The sequence below is a fragment of the Andrographis paniculata genome, unplaced genomic scaffold, assembly GCF_009805555.1.
Source record: "Andrographis paniculata isolate CXL003 unplaced genomic scaffold, ASM980555v1 Contig14END, whole genome shotgun sequence".
Classification (NCBI taxonomy): domain Eukaryota; kingdom Viridiplantae; phylum Streptophyta; class Magnoliopsida; order Lamiales; family Acanthaceae; genus Andrographis; species Andrographis paniculata.
The window spans coordinates 1,703,008-1,724,530 of record NW_026137424.1 but is presented as its reverse complement, the minus strand read 5'-3'; the positions used below and the strand labels follow the sequence as shown (position 1 = coordinate 1,724,530).

Below are 21,523 nucleotides of genomic sequence, written 5' to 3'. Positions count from 1 at the left end.
CTTATCATTGATATATAAAAAAATAATAAAATAATACTTCCTCCATCTATGTATAATGTGATATAAAGGTAATGATATAAAAGTAACGATATTTGTATAATATATTGTAAATACCAATACTAGAAAAAAAAATGAATAAAATGAAAAAATATATATTTTGATATGAATCAAAATGAATAATAATAATAATAATAATTTTTTGTATTAAATTATTAATTTTTATAAGCTGATAGCATTCAATTAAATGTGCATAAATTCCGATAATAAAAATAGTATTATATATATATTTTTAATAATATTTATCAAAAAATTATATCCCTTAAAAATAAAATAAAATAAAATAAATAGCGCTACTTGAAGCTACATTACGATTTGTAGAGTGGAAGGAACCTTTCAAATTACACAGTATTTTCTTCTCCTACCATAACCATATACAAAACAGCAAGTACAAGAACGTCCTCCGTCTACTACACTCCCAAACTACCAACCCTGACCCGACCGGTCCGGTCCGGTTCAGTCCCGTCGCTACTTACGAAGTTGCCACAGTAAAGCTTTACCGCTGCTGCTCTGGGCCGCGCCATTTTCGTCCGTCGAATCAGAGCCGCTCCCAATCGATTCGTCGGAGCTGTCCTCCCGCCGGAGTTGTATCCGATCCGCATTTTTTATGATCCAGTCCGAGAATTCCGGGGAAGCTGCGAGATCTGCCACGCCCTGTTGAGTCGACTCCTCCGTGAACTGCTTCCACTCTTTCTTCGAAAACCTCTTCCTGTTTGGCGTCCGGTGGAAGGTTGAGTAGTAATTCTCGGGAGTTGGCGTTCGCTGTCGACTTGGCGGTGGCGTGCCGACGACACCTGCAAACCATCGATCGAATCACATTATGTATTTATTGTTTGCACCTTTGACGGATGTTCGGCAAAAACTAAGAATATACACATTAAGGTTTAATGCATGCTAACTATTTTGTGCGTCGATGCAAGCAAGAACCAATAAAATAAACTACGGATGTGTTTGTTCCAAGGTTTTTGAAATATTTTCACTCTTCACACAAAATTTTCGCTTCGAAACTATCGAATTAAATACCTATTTTTGATTCCCTCCGTCCCAAAATATATGTCCGATTTACCATAGACACGAGAATTTAAGTATAATTAACAAGTAATTAAGAAATGTATTAGTAAAAATAATTATTGTACTATAAAATTGATTATTGATTAAGGCTAAATAACTAAATAGTATAATTAATATTTAAAAATCATAAATTATGAAATTTAGAAATGTGAATAAGTGTATAATTATATTTTTCTTGAAAAGAAATGACAAATAAGGTGGGACGGACAGAAATAGTGGACGAAAAAGGTGGGGAGAGAGAGAGTATTTTTTATATTATACTAAAAATCAATTTTACATTCAAAATATCACATCAATAATTAATTTTTTATATTTCCAATTCAAATTTTTTACTATTCAAAATCCAAACCTTCAAACAAACACACGTAACGATTATGAATATTTTTTAAAAATGAGAGAACGAGAGTGTAAGAGGTACCTTTCAAGGGAGAGTTTGACAGTGCAGGTGATATTGGGGAGTTTCTCCAAGGACTTCTCATGTAAGCGGAGGCTTTCAACGGTGAGTTTGAATAAGCAGGAGACTTCTTTGGGTTTCTCCATGAACCTGAACCTCCTCTAGTAGCCACACTACCGGGCTTACTTAAAAACTCGGCTCCCCTATTCTTGCTCATTCTTTTACCACTCCACAGTTTATAACTTCCATCTCCAGAATACGAAAAATCACTGAAACACATATGTGCAATAAATTTATTGTAGGCAATAGGACTCAGAATGGAACTACAGTTAGGATTAAAATAGATTCACTAACAAAAGTTTGGTATGTCATTCTTAGGATGAACAGTTTGTCAAACCTCTTAGCAAAAACTCATATAAATACTTCATGAACATGTTCAAATATTCAGTAGCTGCCCTCAACCTCGAGTATTAGGGAAGATAAATATGCAATATCGGTGTCAACCATCGATCAAGGAATATCAGTGTATTATAACTTGCAACAAGAAGGAAGAAAGCAAGAGAGAGAAGACATACATAGTTTGGCCGGTGCCGTGCCAATTCAAATAAGTGAGAGAAAGATGAATCCCCAGAAAAGAGACCAGCAGCGCAATAGCCAGAGGAGTATCAAGCGTACTCTAGAGAATGAACACAAGCAAAAGTCAAGATAGGTAAAAGCAGAAGCATAATCTATAGATATATGTTTATGTATGTATATAACATATAAAGATTATTGAAGATGGAAATCATTCAGAAATAACTAAAGATGTGTTTGTTTGGATGATTTTTTGTGTTTCTACTAATCACCACTCCCCTCCCCCCGCCCCCAACCCCCAAAAAAAAATTTCAAATCAAATACTCCCTCCGTCAATGCTCATTTTTCCTTTGGGATGTCATCAAAAAATATTCATGTTTCCTTTTCAAGTGAAAAATCATTTTACTTTTGTACTTTTTTTACTATAAAGGGAAAAAGTAACAATTATTACCTACTTTTATTAAAAATCGTATCCGGTCAAATGAGCACATATTTGCATGACGGAGGGAATACCTAATCTTCATTTTCTATATTACATAAAAAAAAAAAATTCTACATTCAAAACATCACATCAATTCCTATTTATATCACATCAAAGAAACTATTCAAATTCAAAATTTACTATTCAAATTAAAACCCCCAAACAAACCACACCCACCTTCCTCATATTTAAACAATTAAAATATTGTAATAACCCACAAGTCAATGGTCGACGGTCACATACAAAAAAGACATTACTAAATAGCAACCTAAACAAGTGAATAACAAACATTTTGTTACACTTGGAAATTGTATATTCTATCAACAGAATTTGCAAGTAGGAAATGTAGCATACTAGGTGAAATGAATGATGAAACTTCATTAGAATGCATCTAGATAAAAAAAAATTAATCATCTTGCCAACCCTTTTTAAGCAGAAAAGATTTTGTAAGACAAAAGATACGACCATATAAAAAATTTCAGCTAAATGTAGTATCTGAAATAACCTGGAAAAGAAAAGTCACAGAAATCACGCGTAAGGCCCATTTCACAAATTGGGCTACACCATCATCCACCTTTCCATCACCTGATACAACAAACCTCCGAACAAGCCAATATCCAAAAGCAGCCCCAGCAAGGGCAATGCCAACTAAAAAGAACACAAGTACCTGTTGACCAAAATGTAACAATAATAATGAGTTACGTTAAAAAAAAAAAAAAAAAAAAAAAAAAAAGAAAAGAAAATTAGTGTGATAAAAATTGGCACAAGAAATTAAAAGAAGTGAAGCACTTCTTAAATGTAAAAGCCTGCTCACAATGTGTTACACGTAACTAAAATTCCAAGGCTTCTTACACCAAATAGTAGCTATAAGTGCTTACCGGATTGTGCATCTCTTCGCTGATCCCAAAATTGATTAAAATCGAGTTGACAAACATCGAGAAACGATTGAGTAAATAAGAACCAGCTCCAAACTGACAAACAAAGGACCAAATTAGAATATAAGAATTTGTGTTTTAAAGTATAGAAACAAAGAGAAACCAATATACGATGAGCAGCTAAAATCATAGGAAATGTACACAGTAATAATATAAGGAATACTCACAGCTAAACCACATATCGTGCTATAGAGAGCGCTCTTTCTTCCAGTTGGCAATAGTTTCATCCCCTGCATGATAATTGCATAAGGAAACATCGCATTAGGATAATAATCAACAAACTAGCATAGAGAGAAAATACTTACAAGCATTCAAAATCTAACTCCATATAAAGAGGATGGTACAAAGCCACAAGTGCAATTCTTCAAAATGAATTTGATATGTAATGAATCAAAAGATTTTGAGTGACCCCTACAAAAGCATGTTCAGTCACTCCAAAATTATGATTCCGCTTCTAGGCAGACAAGTTAAGAATCAACCAAGGACTGGAGTCTGGACTGAACTACATTTATATAGAATAAAAGCACAAAGCTGGTCAAAATTAATATATGTACAAACATGCTTGAAACTAACTGGCAAGCACCCGACTCTTGAATAGGCATTAGTAACAAAAAATGAAAGAAAGAAAGGTAACTAGAATCCATATCTATATACATCTATCCATACATGTGCATATATATAGTAAGAACAAAGGAGAAGAAGGCAGGTGTACAGTCATTTAGAAGTTTCTGAACCAAATTATAACATCAAGTATTCTACATTAGCTCGATTTTCCCATTTGACAAGTTTATAGGCCTCGTTACCAACCCAAGGGCTCCTACTGCAACAAACAGTGCTACTACAGTTTTCCCTACCTTATCTAGCCTCAAATTAGCAAGTGTGTACTCTCTTCTCCTTATTTTAGAGATATTTACTAACAACAAGCAGTGATGATTCAATGATGAATACTTAACCGAAAAGGAATTCAAATTAAGAACAGTGGAAATACCTGGAATAGAAGGATTATCACCACAAGACAAATTCCAATAGCCATTGAGCTGCTATAGTAAAACGGAACCCAGCTACTAACAATTGGTGCTAGTATCAATATAGCAGTACCAATTGCCAGACAAAGAAGCCGCCACTTTTGAAACTCTACTCATAAAAATACAGGAAGATCAGAGGATGTACATTCATGATATTTTCCAGTGTCAAAGAGGTAGGGAGGGGGTGATTATGAACAACATGAAGTATTACTACAGCAAGCTCGAGCAAGTATGAACACAACCCTTACCTGATTTCACAGTGACAGTCACAGAACCGGACAAGTTATTGACAAACTTCACATCTATGTAGCTGTGTTCGTATGGGGATACAATAGAGCTCCATATTCCATTTTGGATGTTTTCCCAGTTACCATTCTCGCAATGGCACAATCCAAGAGATGAGTTCCTGCAAAATATATATTCCAAGAAGATAAAAGCATCAGCAGACTGACAGGAAAGCATAAAATAAAAACTATCGAACTTCTATAGTAGTCCTCTTCTTCAACTAACTTGTGCGAGCAAATCTGAATCTTCTTATATGATGTCTCCCTGATTTCTTCTGATGGGACCAAAGTGATCCTGTGTGCATTGGAGAAACTCCAAAGTTTCAGTCTGGATAGACCAGAGATAGTGACTCGTGAACACCGCACCACATCAGTAGACAGTAGAGATTCCACAAGGACTTCGGGTGTGACAGTTACTACTTGATAATACTCCACATCATTGCCTGCACGTTCGAAGAGAAAGCATCAAACACAATTCCTTAGCATAACACAAGAACATTTCACATTCAACACATGAAATTTTCATAGAAACCTGCTGTATTTCAAAACTGTTTCCTATTACAATCAAGCAGTCAATGCTCACAGTACTTAAAAAATTCAATTAATGGAGAAAACATAAAGAAAGAAAAATATTTCCAAAATCACCCATTATTCCTGGTCTCGAAGAACTCATCAATACCAATCCATACTTCATACATTCGTATTCAAATAAATTCAAGCATACAATAAGAATGGCGATGAAAAATATAAGTAGAAGCAATCGCAAACTTACAAATTAACACTACAACGAAAAAAAATTCCCAAACAGCACCAAAATGTAAACAATCTCAACAGAATCACACAGCTTATTCTACACGCTTAATAGTTAACTGATCCCTAGCTTACATTCCACGCGGAATCACAAATACAGCAATTCAAAAACATCATTAGAAATCATATAGAGCGAATTCCGGGTAAATCGATACTGAGAATTAACCAACCACATGTAAACCCTCGAACTCGGCGAAAGAAACAAGTACCGGATAGTTCTGAGGCGGAATCGTCGAATGACGATACGGAGGTAAGAGCTGCCAGAAAGAACAACATTTGAACAGCCGCGGCGGCGGAGAACCCCATTGCTGAGCGACGCTTCCTTCGAAGCGAAGGAGAAAAAGACCTGAACCTCGAAGCGCGCTTTAAATTCCAAAGCAGGTGATTTGATCGGTTTACAAATTGACGGGGGCAAACGCGTAATTTAAGATGTGTAGGGACTTTATTGCAAATAGATGAGTAATTAAGCAAAAGGCGGTTTTAAAGGTATCTAGTCGCATGGCAATTTTTATTTTTATTTTTTTAACGTGGAAATGATTGATTTGTTTTCTCGGGTGTGTTTGCTTGTATTCATCTCATTTTTTTATAAGAAAATATCAAATTAAACAATTATTTTTTATTTTTTATATTATACTAAAAATTAATTTTATCTTCAAAACATTGCATCAACATCTATTTATATCACATCGTACAACTATTTAAATTCAAAATTTTTATTATTCAAATCTCAATTCAAAATTCAAATCCCCAAAACAAACACACCCTTCTTGTCAATGGGTATTATACTATTAATTTTTTATTTTTTGAATACTACATTAAAATGGATTCAGAATTTTTTAACTCTCTATTTATTTATAAATTAATTTATGTTAATTATAAATAAATATTTATGTTTATTTATTTAATTAATTTTACAATACTATAAAAATTATTTTTTATAAAATAATATTTCTATTTTATATATTTTATGAAAATAATTACACATATATTTAAATTTTTTTAAATCTTATATATTATAGCATAAATAAAATATGAATTAAATAAATCACTTTCAATCCACTTTTCAACTTAACAATTCAACCGTTAACCAAACACATATTCTCTAGCCAATTTTGATTTGGTTAATTTACAATTATTGTGTGTTTTCAACCTTGTCGTTCTCACATTATTCTCTCGCAAAATAGATAAGTTTTTAGTATAGTTTTATTTTCCTAACTTACGTACTTATAAAATATTTCTATCAATATTTTGATATTAATTTTTTTATCGTAATTTTGTTTTATTCTATGAAAGCGAATGTTTCAACGATGAATAAACTTCCAATATCTCGTAGATTAGAGTTTATGAATATGGAATATGACATTGGAAATATTTTTGAAAATAATGCACAACCAAACAATCATCCTACCACTTTGGAAGAAATGCCTGAAATTGAAATGAAATTTAACTCGAAAGTAGATGCTTATGTCTACTTATCTTATGCGAAGAAAGTAGATTTTGGGATTAAGAAAATATAAGTTTCATCGAGATCAAAGTGGAAAGATAATTGATTGACAGTTTGCTTTTAGTGTCAAAGTAGAGGGCATATTAAAAAAAAATGAAAAAAAAATCAATGTAAAACATCCACAAGCTATAACAAATTTTGAGTGCAAGACTCTGGTAAAAACTTGTTTAAAAGATGGCGTGAAATATAAAGTATCTCTATTTGTATTTAAACATCCTCGTGATTTGATCAATCCTCAAATATTTTATTTTTTCACATCCCATATAAGGATATATGATGCTCATGTTGCGCAAATTGATATGACTAAATATGTGAGACTTGCCGAAAGTTTCACACGATCTCATGATTAAAGAAGCAGGAAGTCGAGATAGCTTAGAATTCATAAGACAAAAGGTTAAAAATGACAATCACCAATAGGATCAGAATCCGCACGTCGTGAAAACCTTCTGCCTAAATTAAGTTTTGTTCATGACGTCCATACTCAAACAAGAATACTGCATAAACAAACCTTTCCCAAATTGAACGAGTTGATCGAAGAAGACATCATACTAAAAAATACTACCTTCATCTCTTTTCAAATGAGTCTTTTGGGATTTTATAATAGATTAAAACACAATATTATTTTATTAATTAGTGGAAATGTGTAAGATATTTGAATATTTTTTGCTCTTTAAATGTATAAAGTAATTGTATGTGTAATGATATGTATGTAATTTAAATAAAAATTAAAAATATTTTGGTATTAGTATATAATTATTTTTACTAAAAATAAAAATGAGTACTTTTGAATATGACGTACGAAAATGATAACAAATGTACTTTAAATTAAGACGGAAGAAAGTAATATTTAATAACAATATTTAAATAATTTTATTCAATATATTCAAATAAATTATTTAAAATGATTTTAGAGACTGCGTAAACATGTGCAAATTAGACATATTACTTCAATTTATTTGAGCATTGTGTTGTATCAAATGTCACCTTGGTTATATTGCTGATTTGATACAAATAATACAAGTTTATAAAAAAAGTAACATATATTAATATGATACAATACAAATTTTGATAGCATATTATATTATTACATATGACTGCATTATATAAATACATGTAGGACATGCTGATTTGACTAAATCAACACATATTTATAAATATCACATACTTTTATAGAACATTTTAGGTTTGTTTGTATAGTGTTTTGATTTGAATTTTTTTTTTTTTTTCTTTTTGATGTGATGTACAAAAAATTATATTAGTAATATAGAAAAATGTTATTTTAGATTGAATGTTGATTTTTGTAAAAAGATAAAATATATATATTTGAGAATCGCGTCAAAAAAAAAAATTTGTAAACAAATATAATTACATGTAGCACATTTCAGCACATTGGAATAATAAGCATATTAAAAAGTACATCACAATATACAATCCATAACAAATGTAAATACAATATATAACATAATACTTATGTAATTCTACGCATTACAATATTTGTTTATTTCAACACAATATAGAACTTACACAATATATATTTTTATATAACAGGAAATATGTTATTTCTCTTTGTGAATAAAATATTAATTATTCCAAGTTAGTATGTTAAATTGTTTCTATGTTATTTTTCTTGTGATGAAATGCTAATTATTTTATATTAATGTGTTTGCTAACTTTAAATCAATACGATTTTTATTTGACTCAGTCAATATTGTACCTGCCGCCATATCTACCTACTTAACTAAGGTAAAAATTTTATTGCCAGAAACACCAAACATTTCCACAATTACTTTATTTATTCAATATATTGCAACAATCATAATCAAGAAGCAAACAATCCACAAAACCAATAATATGATGGTTAAAAATTAGCTCTCTTATTCCAATTCAAATGTAGATCAGTATCAAATTTGAAAATAGACAAAATTAATACTCCCTCCGTCCACTTACAGTGTTTATATTTACTTTTGGCGCGGTGTTTAAGAAATAATAGTATTTTAATTATAGCGAGTAGTTAAAAGTAGTGTAATGACATTTTTGCCCTTACTTTTTTGTGTAAAAGTAACGATATGATGTAAAGTAAGGGTATTTGTGAAAAAAAAATAGGGTATTTAATAAAATGTTAACTTTTTAATTGGACGTCCCAAAATAGAAATATGTAAACATTGTAAGTGGACGGAGGGAGTATCAGTTAATAAAAAAACATAAATCCTAATTCAACCAAGCAACGTATTGATATTAAGGGTGTGTTTGTTTGAAGGATTTGTGAAGATTTTCACTGTTCATTCCATTTTTTTTTTCTCAAAAAACATAAAATCAAATACCTATTTTTCATTTTTTATATTATACTAAAAATTAATTTTACATTCAAAACATCACATCAACGCCTATTTATATCACATCATACAACCATTCAAATTCAAAATTTTTACTATTCAAATCTCAGCTCAAAATCCAAATCCCCCAAACAATTACACCCTTAAATTTTTTTTTTCTCAAAATTAACAAATTTAAATTGAAACAAACAAACTATAAATCAACCAAAAAAAAAAAAAAAAATTACTATAAATCGAAGGTTCAAGGAAGTGAGGGGATATTTTTCAACATTTTTTCTTTCATGTTAAATTTTAAAAAAAATCTATATTAAAAATCTTACCGATTTTGCGAGAGAAAAATGAGAAGAACGACGATGTTATAAACACACGACAACTGTAAATCAACCAGATCAAAATCATCGAGAGAGAATATGCTTTTTCCAAATATTTCATTTCATGCTTCAAACAAAAATTAAAAAATTAATATAAAAACTTACCGAATGAAATAATAAGTTGATAAAAACTAATACAAAATATTTCATCAACTTATTATTTAACTCAGATTTTATATTAAATAATAAAAACTAATTAGTTTGTGTCTCTCTAAGGTTTGGGTCTGAATTTGAAATTGAGAATAAAGAAATCATTTTGAAATTAAATAGAATGATAAGTAAATTAAATAATTTTATTTGATTCGATATATAGTTTAAATTTTTGATATATTTCTTCAAATTTTTGTGATTTAAATTTGAATACAAATATTTAAGTTGTATTATAATATAGTTACTTTTTTTAATTATTTATTGATTATGTTATTTCTATTTTTCTTATCTACCGTAGCATTATATAATGACTGGGACGATATTAAGTGGAGCTAAGGGTAAAAAAATTAATATTAATATTTATATAGTTTTATTGATTTGTTTTTTTAGTATTTAATTTTTTTAAATAAAAAATAATAAAATTATATAATTATATTATATTTTTTTTACTCAACTTTTTTTTTTTTTTTTTTAACCGTTGTACCAAAAGAAAAAAAAAGATATTGAATTAATAAACTTAAGCATATGTCAGTGAGCTCTGTTCTTGATCAGGGCTTGTTCATCTTCAACGCTCCAATCTTAAATTAGGTCGATATTTTGGATTTTCTTTACCTCTACTTGTTAATCTTATTTTACCCTTCGATTAAAAAAAAAAAAAAAAAAGACAACATTTTTGAGTCGTGAATCATGTTTGTTACTTTCTTGAACGACCATATTTAGTCTAAAAAGATCGTATCTCAGTCAAAATATGAGATCATCATCCAATCCAATCATCAGCACCTCTATCAAGTTAATGATAATGTTCTTTATCACATTATCCCAATGGTGATTCAATGCCCCCCACCCCACCCCACCCCCCATTCATCTCCATCTTCATCTGCTGCAAAATTACAGTTGGGGAAAGTCTACTCGATTCGATTCAATTCAATTCTCTGTATCATCTGGAACTTGATCTGGATGCAGATTTCACCTTTTACTCGAGTTTTCTGTAAAAAATTTTTTCATCTCTGGTAAAAATGGTGGATATTTAGTGAGCTTAATTTATTAGGGTTTAATGGGACTTTACAGTTCATTGTTGGAGAAAAAAAAAGGGATCTTCTTTTTTAAGTTTGCTGTTTTACATGTTACTTAGTGATGTGCACGCCTGTTGGGGCAACTAATCATCATTCCCTCCACCTCGCTTTCTCTCTCACTCCTCTTTCTTAGGTTTTCTCTCTCTTACATCACAAGATTCTCTGTAAATGGATTATTCCTTTTGGTATTTCCATCTGTTCTAGAAAGCCCCTCTTTATTTTTTATTTTCGTTTTTTTTTTCATTATTTGGGGGCAAAAATCTCAACTCTTTGCTGCTTCTTTGTCGAATAAGGTTGGATTAAGTTACTAGATTGGATCTGCTTAGTTCTGTTTCGAGTTGCAAATTGAAGAGGTAATTTAATCAGTTTTGGTCGAATTATTGCCCTAATTTGTTGTTACCTGTTTTGTTTCTCATCTGGATTTACTGTTTTGGGCATTGATGAGGTTTAGAAGTTTGGGAGCTTTGATTTTGAAGTTTTCTGGATTGGCATGAATTGTTTTCGATTGTGTTTGAAGATGAAACAATTTTACCCTCAGAAAATTTTGAGGAAGAAAGGATTCCATGGATGTAGTTGTGTAATCACTTCCTGGTTCATGGATTTGCTTTCCTGAATTTGATTTGTTTGTTTTCGATTGTTGTTTGAATTCATTTGAATGATGAATTTTTGTTTATGTGATCCTTTCCTGTCTATGTTGATCAAATGGATTTGGAGTTTTTTCTGCAATGATTTTAACTTACTGTTCGATAACTCGACAAAGCTGACTGTTGTGAATTCTATAGTTTGTTAGTTGAATGCATTTACCTAAAGTAAAAACGAATTGTGAGTATCCGATTAATAGGGATTTTAGATTTCTATCAATGATTCAAGCGATAAAAAAACTGAATAGATTCGAGTAAAAATGAATTGTTGAGTATCCGATTAATAGGGATTTTCGCTTTCTATCAATGAATCGAGCAATAGAAACCTGAATAGATTTGAAATTGCATTGTGAGCTGAAATTGTCGAGTTAAAATTGTTTTATTATTTGTGTTTATGTGTAACTGTTAGCAATCGTGTTCTTGAATTCACCGGCGATGGAACATGAATTGAAGTGTAAGTTCGAAATTTCAATCCACATGAAACTTTGACATCGAAATATTTTATAAAATCTAAAAGTAGCATTTGCTTGCTTAAACATTTCTCTCGTGTTGTTCGTTATCATTTTTCTCAGTAACATATTGTCGACACTTTTTTTAGATGAATATATTGAAACTTATGAAGGTTTAGTATCCATTTTGCAAATCTTCTCTATTATTTGTTCTTTAATTGTTGAGGCAGTTTCATAGTTCTTTTCCAGGTCCCGTTTGGCTCGGCATAAGATACAAAGAAATCATGTCTGTTTCAATGAGAGATTTGGATCCGGCATTCCAAGGGGCAGGGCAGAAGGCGTATCCTCATTCGTGCCAATATATTTTATTTCACATTATTGTTATCTCTACTTCCTAATTCTTTTCCGATTGGATCGACTTCGAAAGCTTTTGGTTACCAGTTCATGTCACCATGTCAATATTGATATCGTAACATATCGAAGCGCCAGAATTGTGGCCACACATATTTGTGTCCTTGACTTAGTGTAGTGGCCTTGAGATATGGCGAATCGAAAATTTCCAACCTGTCCCAGTGCCAAAATCGTCGCATGGAAAATTCTTCACTGGAGATTCCTACATTATATTGAAGGTGAGACTTGTGCTTATTTTTTACTACGTTCATTGCAGAACATAACGGGCAAGAAAAATACTGCAATTTAGAAGGAATTGGGCGAATATAAAATAAAGTTTATTGCTACCAAGTTATATTTCACTACTTACCTTATGTTCGATTAAAATACTGCATTTTAGTACAGCCAGATAGAATTTCAAGAGTTATCAAATAGCTTTCAGATGTTCGATTTCAGTAATTGTACTCATTTTGCCGATCATATTTTACTAGAGCTGTTATATGAATTGTCCTGGTTTGTTGACAGCTTGACTTACCTCGTTTATAGAGATAGATGAGTTGAACTCAAGCTTGAGAATTTTATTATTTCTATAAACAAGCTAAACTCGAGCTCGGCTTGGACAGTTCGAGTGAGTTTATTAGCAATGGTATATTTATATCATTTTATATATTAATATAATATATGTAATTTTTTTAAAATCAAAGCTTGCATTTATTAATGAAATTTGAATATTGTATTTATATATAAATTACATATATTTAATAAGTTGCAAATGAAATTAGATATATTTAGTTTATGTATTGAAAATATTTAACATAAATATCTATAAAATTCAAGCTGATCTAGAGTTCAAGCTTGAAGTCAAGCCTAACGGGTTAGCTCGAGCCATCATTTTAGCTTGAATCCTAAACGAGTCGAGTTGAGCTCATACTCAAGCTCACTCGGCTGTTTATAAGCTCTATGTTCTAATCACATATCCTGTTTCCGAATGTTAAAGTTTGTTTTTGGTCATAACATTCTACTTTAAACCAAGGAGAATGATTTGGTTTAAAATGAAAATATTCATGATAGGATGATCGGCCCAGGGACATATCTTCAATGTTTTATGTTTTCGCAAAGTTAGAGAAGAATATACCGTCTAGCCCCCATTTTGTACAGGCAATCACTTAATCTTAGTGGAATAAGTATCACATGATTCGTACCTTGCTGGCACTTAAAATAAGAGTTCTAAATAGTTACGGTTTTATGCTTTTGCTGTGGATCATGCTGTGATGTTATTATACTTTTGAATATGGTTAGAAGGCGTTTAATACAAGTGTGACGCCTTGTTTCCTTTCTGCAGACCACTGCGTTGAAAAGCGGTGTCCTGCATCATGACATCCATTATTGGCTGGGTAAAGAAACGAGCCAGGTATGCCTTTTGTGATATACTTTTTTCGTGCAAATGTTAAGTAATTTAGGGTGTGTTTGTGTTTTGTGTATACGTAGTCGTTTGATGTAATGTTTTGTTAGAAGAAATAGTGTATTTTTCCAGTACCATGGTGTCGAAGTAAGATGCCCATGTTCGAATTCATCAGGTGATCTATTTGTGTAGAAGAGTATTTCACATTCAAAAGTTTATGAAAGTAAAAAAAAAAAAAAAAATCATGCCTAAATGTGGGAGAGTGTATACGAAGAACTAAACCAAAATATAACTCGGTACGTCTTCCTATTAGTTTAACTGATGTTGAAAGCTTATATATAGAAGGACAATAGAAATTTGGTGAACCATATAAGAAATTTTCTGGTGTAAATCTATCGAATGTTTATATATTAAACGAAAAAAAAAAATGTGATGAACCTAATGTTGCAAATAATGTCGAATGTAGGATGAAGCTGGCACAGCAGCCATCAAAACTGTTGAATTAGATGCAGCGCTGGGAGGGCGTGCTGTTCAATTCCGTGAAGTCCAAGGCCATGAAACAGAGAAGTTTCTCTCTTATTTTAAGCCATGTATAATACCTCGACCGGGCGGAGTAGCCTCTGGCTTCAAGCACGTTGAGGCTGAAGAGCACCCGACTCGTATGTATGTATGTAAAGGAAAACATGTTGTCAACGTGAAAGAGGTTTGTTTTTTCCCCCATACTTACATGAATCGATACTTCTCCTAAGTGCACATCACATTGCAACACATCTTTCTCTTGGTTGTGCAGGTACCATTTGCTCGATCTTCACTCAATCATGATGACATCTTTATTCTCGATACAAAGTCGAAGATTTTTCAATTCAACGGCTCCAATTCCTCCATTCAAGAAAGGGCTAAAGCCTTGGAAGTTGTACAGTACATTAAAGATACTTACCATGACGGAAAATGTGAAATAGCAGCTATTGGTAACTATTCCTATTATTCGGTTTTTGGGATGTTTTTCTATGTGCGACCAGTGCGTCATGTAGCCTGTTTTTTTTTTTTTTTTTTTCTGCAGAAGATGGAAAATTGATGGCTGATGCCGAGACCGGAGAATTTTGGGGTTTCTTTGGTGGCTTTGCTCCACTTCCAAGAAAATCGACTGTTGATGAACCCCGGAGCACCATTGTTGCTTCTTCCAAGCTTTTCTGGTATGCAAAAAGTGTATCTTTGTCTGAAATCTTAACATTTCGACTATCGAGTGCTAAGGATCTAAATTGAATATAACTTATTTATAATTGATGCATTCGATTACAATGATTCTTGACCTCTACTATGCTGGCATATGAATTCTGATGCCTACCAACTGCATATTTCGATACTTTTTTTCATTGGCATGGGACTACGTGTGAGTAATGTGCTTGCCTTGACAACATGGAAGTACATTGTGCATTTAGTTTTCGTGTATGATTATTAACAACCGTTTGATGTAAAGAATCGGAAGAAGCAAGTTGTTTCGGTGGACGGGAGAATTTTGTACCATTATGTTGAGCAATTTATTATTTGTGTATGACGATAGTCGACTTGTTGGGAAAACCATTTTGGCGGTTTGAATTTGACATTTGTATTCGATTTCAAGTGTTGAGAAGGGAGAAGTGGTGCCCGTTGAGGCTGGTTCTTTGACGAGGGATTTATTAGACACACAAAAGTGCTATATCCTTGATTGTGGAAGGGAAGTCTTTGTTTGGATGGGCAGAAGTACTTCTCTCGATGAAAGAAAAGCTGCAAGTGGCGCTGTTGATGTAAGTCGAGCTGCTATAACTATTTCATCTGAGTTTCTGTAATCCGTTCTTACGATTAAACTAACTCTACCTTTTTCTTATAGGAATTCCTACGCGGACTTGATAGGTCCACGGCTCAGGTAATCAGAGTGATCGAGGGCTTTGAGACAGTGACATTTCAGTCGAAGTTTGAATCCTGGCCTCAGTCGACTAACGTAGCTGTGTCTGAGGACAGTAGAGGGAAAGTTGCTTGTAAGTAATTATGTGTGTTACATAAACACTAATTTTTAACGCCGTTCGTTGATGTAGTGTCCTCTTATCGTTTCTTTCAATTTGTTTCTTTGCAGCACTCTTAAAGCGCCAAGGATTCAACGTGAAGGGCCTTTTAAAAGCTGAATCGCCCAAGGAAGAACCTCAACCGTATATAGATTGCACAGGAGATTTGCAGGTCATGTAAAAGTATCTTCGGATATAACATCGAATGTTGGATTATTCAATTGAATGGGAATATGTATTCTGCTGCAAAACACTAATCTTGTAATTGGTTTGTCGCACTTCTCCATTTTTCGGCTGATTGTTTTTTACTTCGACTTGGAATGAACAGGTGTGGCGTGTAGACGGTCGCGAGAAGTCTCTTCTTCCTACTTCCGATCAATCCAAGTTTCACGGCGGAGATTGCTATATTTTCCAATATTCTTTTCCGGGTGAAGACAAGGAAGAACATCTTATCGGGACATGGTTTGGGCAGCAAAGTGTTGAGGTCCTTACTTTTTCTATGTTCTTGGGTTATAATCTTTATTGTAGACAACTAGCTTTGTGTAGTGTTTGGATGTAATATTTTGTAGGAGTAAAAAATATTTTTATAGGAATCGCGATGCTTCCAATGCAAGAAAAAAAAGAATGCTAGGATTATTGTTTTAATTATCAAAGTGTTAGGAAGTAGCTGTAGAATAGTTGTTCAGTTAGAATGACCATCGAATTCATCGATATTTTATTATGATTTATAGGAAGATAGGGTAGCGGCAACATCACAGGCAAGCAAGATGGTCGAGTCGATGAAGTTCACAGCCACTCAGGCAAGCACACGATACTTTCTTCGATAACTTGATTTTGCTTATACACACCTATGTATTCATACTTTATTTCCATGCGTTATTAGGCTCGTGTCTGTGAGGGAAACGAACCAATCCAATTCTTCGCCATTTTCCAAAGCTTCATTGTCTTTAAGGTACTAAAGATGCTCTAACATCACTCATTTGGTAAAACTTTTGTTTCCGTATTTGAGCATGCAAAATTTTTGTTTGTACAACACCAGGGTGGTCTTAGCGAGGGCTACAAAAGTTACATAGCTGAAAAAGGACTCCCGGACAATACATATACAGAGGATGGACTTGCTCTATTTCGAATTCAAGGAAGCGGACCCGAGAATATGCAAGCTATTCAAGTCGAACCCGTAAGATGCTTAATTTATATATGAGATATGCTGTTTTATTAAGGGTGAAACGATGCTACTTCTAGATTGTTAAAAGGTTAAAAAATCCAAGGCTCGGTTTTTATAGAAGTTTTTAGCGTTTTGGAAAATTTTAGGAATAATAAAATGTTGAGTACTTCATATCATATTTTGTCAGAAAAAAGTAGTTATTTGATGTGATGGTTTTTGAAAAAATTACTGTTAATGAATAAAAGATGTTACTGAATTATTTATTCATATGCTCTTTTATAATCATTTTTTCCATTAAGGAATGATAGTATTTTATATCTGGTAGATAACTGGCGGTTTCGGTGGTGATTAACATATATAATCAAGGCAGACAACATGTTTTATATAGAACATGTGATGTGAACTTTTATATTTCTATTGTGCTGTATAAATATATTTATTGTGCTTAAATCAATAATACGTTGTTCCATGTGAAATATGAAATCATATAATGTGCTGTTAGGATATGTGCTATATGGAATTATATCGAGTCTCTATTAGATATGTGTGTTGTATGTCTAGTATGTGCTGATTTGACCCAATCAGCATTCAAATCGAAGCGCTGGTAGATAATAAAAATGTGTAAGTATGTAAGATTGGAAGTGTATTTTGGTACTTTTACATGAAACGATAGAATATTTTACTAATGTCGCGAGATTCACACTTACCAAATAAGGGAAATATGCTTTCTATAGATGCATAATTATGTTGTTTTCGTAATAACAAATTATGTATGCGCTGATTATAGTTATACAATATGCTCGTTTCAAGTATTTAAGATGCTGAATGTTAATCACTACCCGACCCCTCCCGATTTTTTGAACTGATTCAGGTTGCTTCGTCGCTGAATTCCTCCTACTGTTACATACTACACAGCGGATCATCTGTCTTTACCTGGTCGGGAAATCTCACGACTGCGGAAGACCAAGAGCTCGTCGAGAGGCAGCTTGATCTTATAAAGGTTAATCACCAATCGATGTCGTAATTATTACCGAGAGATTTATGCTGTTTATTGACGACATGTTCATCAGTTTGTCTTACATAGCGATGTTTTATAATTGCAGCCGAACTTGCAGTCAAAACTGCAGAAGGAGGGTGCGGAATCTGACCAGTTTTGGGATTTATTAGGCGGGAAATCGGAGTACCCGAGCCAGAAAATTACGAGGGCGCCTGAAAGCGATCCGCATCTTTTCTCCTGCACTTTATCGAACGGTATGTTTGTTTTCGATGAAAATCTTGCAGTATTGCCCGTTTTTTACGATTGTACAACACTCGACTAACTTGTTCCTATCGTTATTGTGTTGAACGGGTTTCAGGTGATCTTAAGGTATGTTACTTATCCATTATTTCGATATATTATGACAACAGCGATCCCGACTATCGTTTTATCTTCGGCTGCAGGTTGTGGAAGTGCATAATTTCGACCAGGATGATCTAATGACGGAAGATATATTCATTCTCGACGTGCACTCGGATATCTTCGTGTGGGTCGGGCAACAGGTCGAATCTAAGAATAAGATGAATGCTTTAAACATTGGAGAGGTACGATTTTATTCAATTTTCCCAATTTTAATGTTCGATACTTTTCCTGCCTATCGAAGAATATCATGTAGAGAACTATATTTAAAACTTTCCGCAATATAATTTCATCGAATAACATCGATGATCTTGTTTTATTTCTTTTCAAATCCTTCCAAACAGAAATTTATTGAGCGCGATTTTCTACACGAAAAGCTTTCGCGAGAAACGCCATTGTATGTGATAATGGAAGATAGCGAACCGCCATTTTTCACTCGATTTTTCTCGTGGGACTCGGCGAAATCTGCAGTAAGTTTTGTCGTTTTATGGTCGTTGCTCTTCTTGATATATACTCGGTGTTTTCTATAATATGTAATTTTTTTTACGGTTGCAGATGCACGGTAATTCTTTCCAACGAAAGTTGTCTATCGTTAAGGGTGGAGGCACTCCGGCATCGATTGTAAGTTTCTTTTCACTCTTTTAGCGCGTCGATTTTACTATACGATAAACGGAGAGTCGAGTTTAGTAATATTACGTCAATATTTGGCATTATAGAAACCGAAGAGGCGAACGCCTGTCGCATACAGCGGAAGGTCGGCGGCGCCGGAAAAATCGCAACGTTCTAGAAGCATGTCTTTTAGCCCCGAGCGAGTCCGTGTGCGAGGCAGATCTCCGGCGTTCAATGCTCTTGCAGCTAACTTTGAGAATCCCAATTCGCGGAACTTATCGACTCCTCCTCCGGTCGTCAGAAAAGTTTATCCGAAATCCGGAACCCTGGATTCCGGAAAAGCGACTTCAAGATCTTCCGCAATAGCTGCGATAAGCTCGGGTTTCGAACAGTCTGCAGCACCTGCTCGACCGGTACTCATACCGCGCTCCATCAAAGGTAATGTTTTCGATCAAATCAATCGTTCGAAGAATTCATTGAGCGATTATGCGTCGATTCTCGATTTCAAAACAAACAAAAACTCAGTCGGTTCATTCAACGTTTTTAGGTGCATTGATTTTTTGTGTGGTATACAGTTTTTAGGTGAATTGATTTTTTGTGTGGTATAGGGAATTGTGTTGGTAATATAAAAAATACTATATCCGTCCGGCTCTAAGGTCTCAGTGTTGATCTTTGAATATTAATTATTATATCAAAACATAGTATAAATAAAAAAAAAATTGCAAAAATATTTTCATTAGTGTCCTGTAATACTAATAGAAGGACATTTGTAAAAAAAAAAAAAAAAAATTATACAAATATAAAGATATTTTCAACAATGACACAACAAGGTAAATGTGACCTTAGAGGATGATTTTTTGTATTGTATTGCTGATTTTTTATGAGTGGATGATATATATTATATTAATATGTTGTATATTTGTATCTTTTTAATAATATTTATGAGGAATTGTTCAATTGAGAAATGCTGAGTGAACAGACTGATGTTTGTCGAATGTCTCTCCGAAGCAGGCACAGAGTCGCCGAAATCGAAGCCGGAGACGCCGTCGAGACAAAACTCGGCGGTAGAAGAGCTTAAGCCGAAGCCGGAGACCATACAAGAAGACGTGAAGGAGAACGAAGTCGCCGACGACGAGGAAGGACTTGCGACACACCCGTACGAGCGGCTCAAAACGACGTCAGCCGATCCTGTCAAAGATATTGACGTGACGAAGCGCGAGGTACGCCCGTAGACCCCGAGAATTTCCCCGTTTCTTCCATCGACATCTCTCTAACAAATTTATCGTCGAATTGCCGCACAGACTTACCTCTCCTCGGCCGAGTTCAAGGAGAAGTTCGGGATGACGAAGACGACGTTCTACAAGCTTCCGAAATGGAGACAAAACAAGCTCAAGATGTCGCTTCAGCTATTCTAAGTATGCTAAAAACACACACATAAGATACATATATACATATATACATATATATATATTTATCGAAGAATTGGTTGATGAGCGAGCGATAGATGGGGAAGGATGACGGGGTTTCGATTACGGCTAAGTAGCATTGCGCCATTGGTGCATTTTAAGCTGCGGGTGCTGCTTCTCCGACGCTTTCTTTTGCGAAGAACCGTCGAAAGGGCATGGACTTTTCTTCATTTTCCTTTGTTTGTTTTAGTTTGGATTTCGATTCTGATTTCGGTTTTGGTTTTTGGAGTGTATGAAATTTTTTGATGGGATTTTTTTTTTTTTTTTTTTTGGGAGATTTGGTTTTGTGTGGTTTTTGCCTTTTGGTGTGTGATTTTGAGAAATTGTGAGTGAGAATTGAGAAGGGACAAACATACATATATATATATATATATATATGTGTGCGTGTAACATTTGAAGAGTTGGTTTTTGTTTAGGCAATTTTTTATGTGTTGTTGTGTTGTGTGTACAGAAATGACAATAAAATGTGTGTTTTGATTATTTCGTTAATCAGATTTTGTGTTTGCATGTATGTATGTATGTGCTCTTTTGATCTATCTTGTGTATGCATTTTATTTACATTTTATGTATGTTTATCAAGGGATATCATTATTTACTGTGGGATGAATAGTGTGAATATACCCACGTCCCAAGTCAAATATATTTTATTTTCCATTGTATTAAAGTAATATAAATTCTATTTTTTTTTTTATTAAAAAAAAAATATTCTTATTTTACCACCAAAATTTATACAATTAAAATACTACAATTTTTTAAATTTCACTTAAAAAAGTAAATACTATATACTCTCATATCTGCTCTCAAAATGAATGAAAAATGTACTGAAGTGAGTAGTTGAGAAATTGAAAAAAAATAAAATTTAATAATACTTTATAAAGAAAATTAATAACACTAAATAAATCCAT

General features: G+C 33.2%; 2 protein-coding genes across 4 annotated transcripts; one reads left to right on the top strand and one right to left on the bottom strand.

The window, feature by feature from the left end:
- Positions 1 to 351: 351 nt before the first annotated feature.
- Positions 352 to 6,017, bottom strand: LOC127259455 (uncharacterized). Its single transcript, XM_051286811.1, has 10 exons — positions 5,840 to 6,017; positions 5,047 to 5,263; positions 4,785 to 4,942; positions 4,500 to 4,645; positions 3,679 to 3,741; positions 3,455 to 3,547; positions 3,082 to 3,243; positions 2,098 to 2,198; positions 1,547 to 1,791; positions 352 to 851 (listed from the first exon to the last, which is right to left on the bottom strand). Exons 1-10 carry the CDS (start codon positions 5,934 to 5,936, stop codon positions 526 to 528), a joined length of 1,608 nt encoding a protein of 535 aa, XP_051142768.1. The 5' UTR covers positions 5,937 to 6,017; the 3' UTR covers positions 352 to 525.
- Positions 6,018 to 10,875: 4,858 nt separating this feature from the next.
- LOC127258705 (villin-4-like) lies at positions 10,876 to 21,152 on the top strand. 3 transcript variants are annotated; one of them, XM_051285669.1, is made up of 24 exons: positions 10,876 to 11,246; positions 11,355 to 11,414; positions 12,390 to 12,491; positions 12,681 to 12,780; positions 13,884 to 13,952; positions 14,410 to 14,646; positions 14,734 to 14,911; positions 15,004 to 15,136; positions 15,565 to 15,727; positions 15,811 to 15,958; positions 16,054 to 16,154; positions 16,311 to 16,466; positions 16,714 to 16,782; positions 16,866 to 16,934; positions 17,022 to 17,159; positions 18,019 to 18,147; positions 18,251 to 18,398; positions 18,503 to 18,513; positions 18,588 to 18,728; positions 18,888 to 19,013; positions 19,099 to 19,164; positions 19,260 to 19,590; positions 20,164 to 20,372; positions 20,454 to 21,152. In XM_051285669.1, exons 3-24 carry the CDS (start codon positions 12,436 to 12,438, stop codon positions 20,565 to 20,567), a joined length of 2,892 nt encoding a protein of 963 aa, XP_051141626.1. In that variant the 5' UTR covers positions 10,876 to 11,246; positions 11,355 to 11,414; positions 12,390 to 12,435; the 3' UTR covers positions 20,568 to 21,152. The 3 variants fall into 3 exon arrangements, with proteins under 3 accessions (XP_051141626.1, XP_051141620.1, XP_051141612.1); XM_051285655.1 differs by having other exon boundaries at positions 10,877 to 11,246; positions 12,401 to 12,491; XM_051285663.1 differs by having other exon boundaries at positions 10,876 to 11,414.
- The last annotated feature ends 371 nt before the right edge of the window (positions 21,153 to 21,523 follow it).

What these genes read in the sequence shown, in the direction of transcription:
- LOC127259455 (XM_051286811.1), bottom strand. Translation starts at nt 5,936, where the DNA reads ATGGGGTTCTCCGCCGCCGCGGCTGTTCAAATGTTGTTCTTTCTGGCA. An exon ending in GACTGTCACTGTGAAATCAG is followed by an intron (nt 4,646 to 4,784) that starts GTAAGGGTTGTG and finishes TTTTATGAGTAG; the next exon opens with AGTTTCAAAAGTGGCGGCTT. An exon ending in CACGGCACCGGCCAAACTAT is followed by an intron (nt 1,792 to 2,097) that starts GTATGTCTTCTC and finishes TATGTGTTTCAG; the next exon opens with TGATTTTTCGTATTCTGGAG.
- LOC127258705 (XM_051285669.1), top strand. Translation starts at nt 12,436, where the DNA reads ATGTCTGTTTCAATGAGAGATTTGGATCCGGCATTCCAAGGGGCAGGG. An exon ending in TGAAGTTCACAGCCACTCAG is followed by an intron (nt 16,783 to 16,865) that starts GCAAGCACACGA and finishes ATGCGTTATTAG; the next exon opens with GCTCGTGTCTGTGAGGGAAA. An exon ending in CATACCGCGCTCCATCAAAG is followed by an intron (nt 19,591 to 20,163) that starts GTAATGTTTTCG and finishes TCTCCGAAGCAG; the next exon opens with GCACAGAGTCGCCGAAATCG.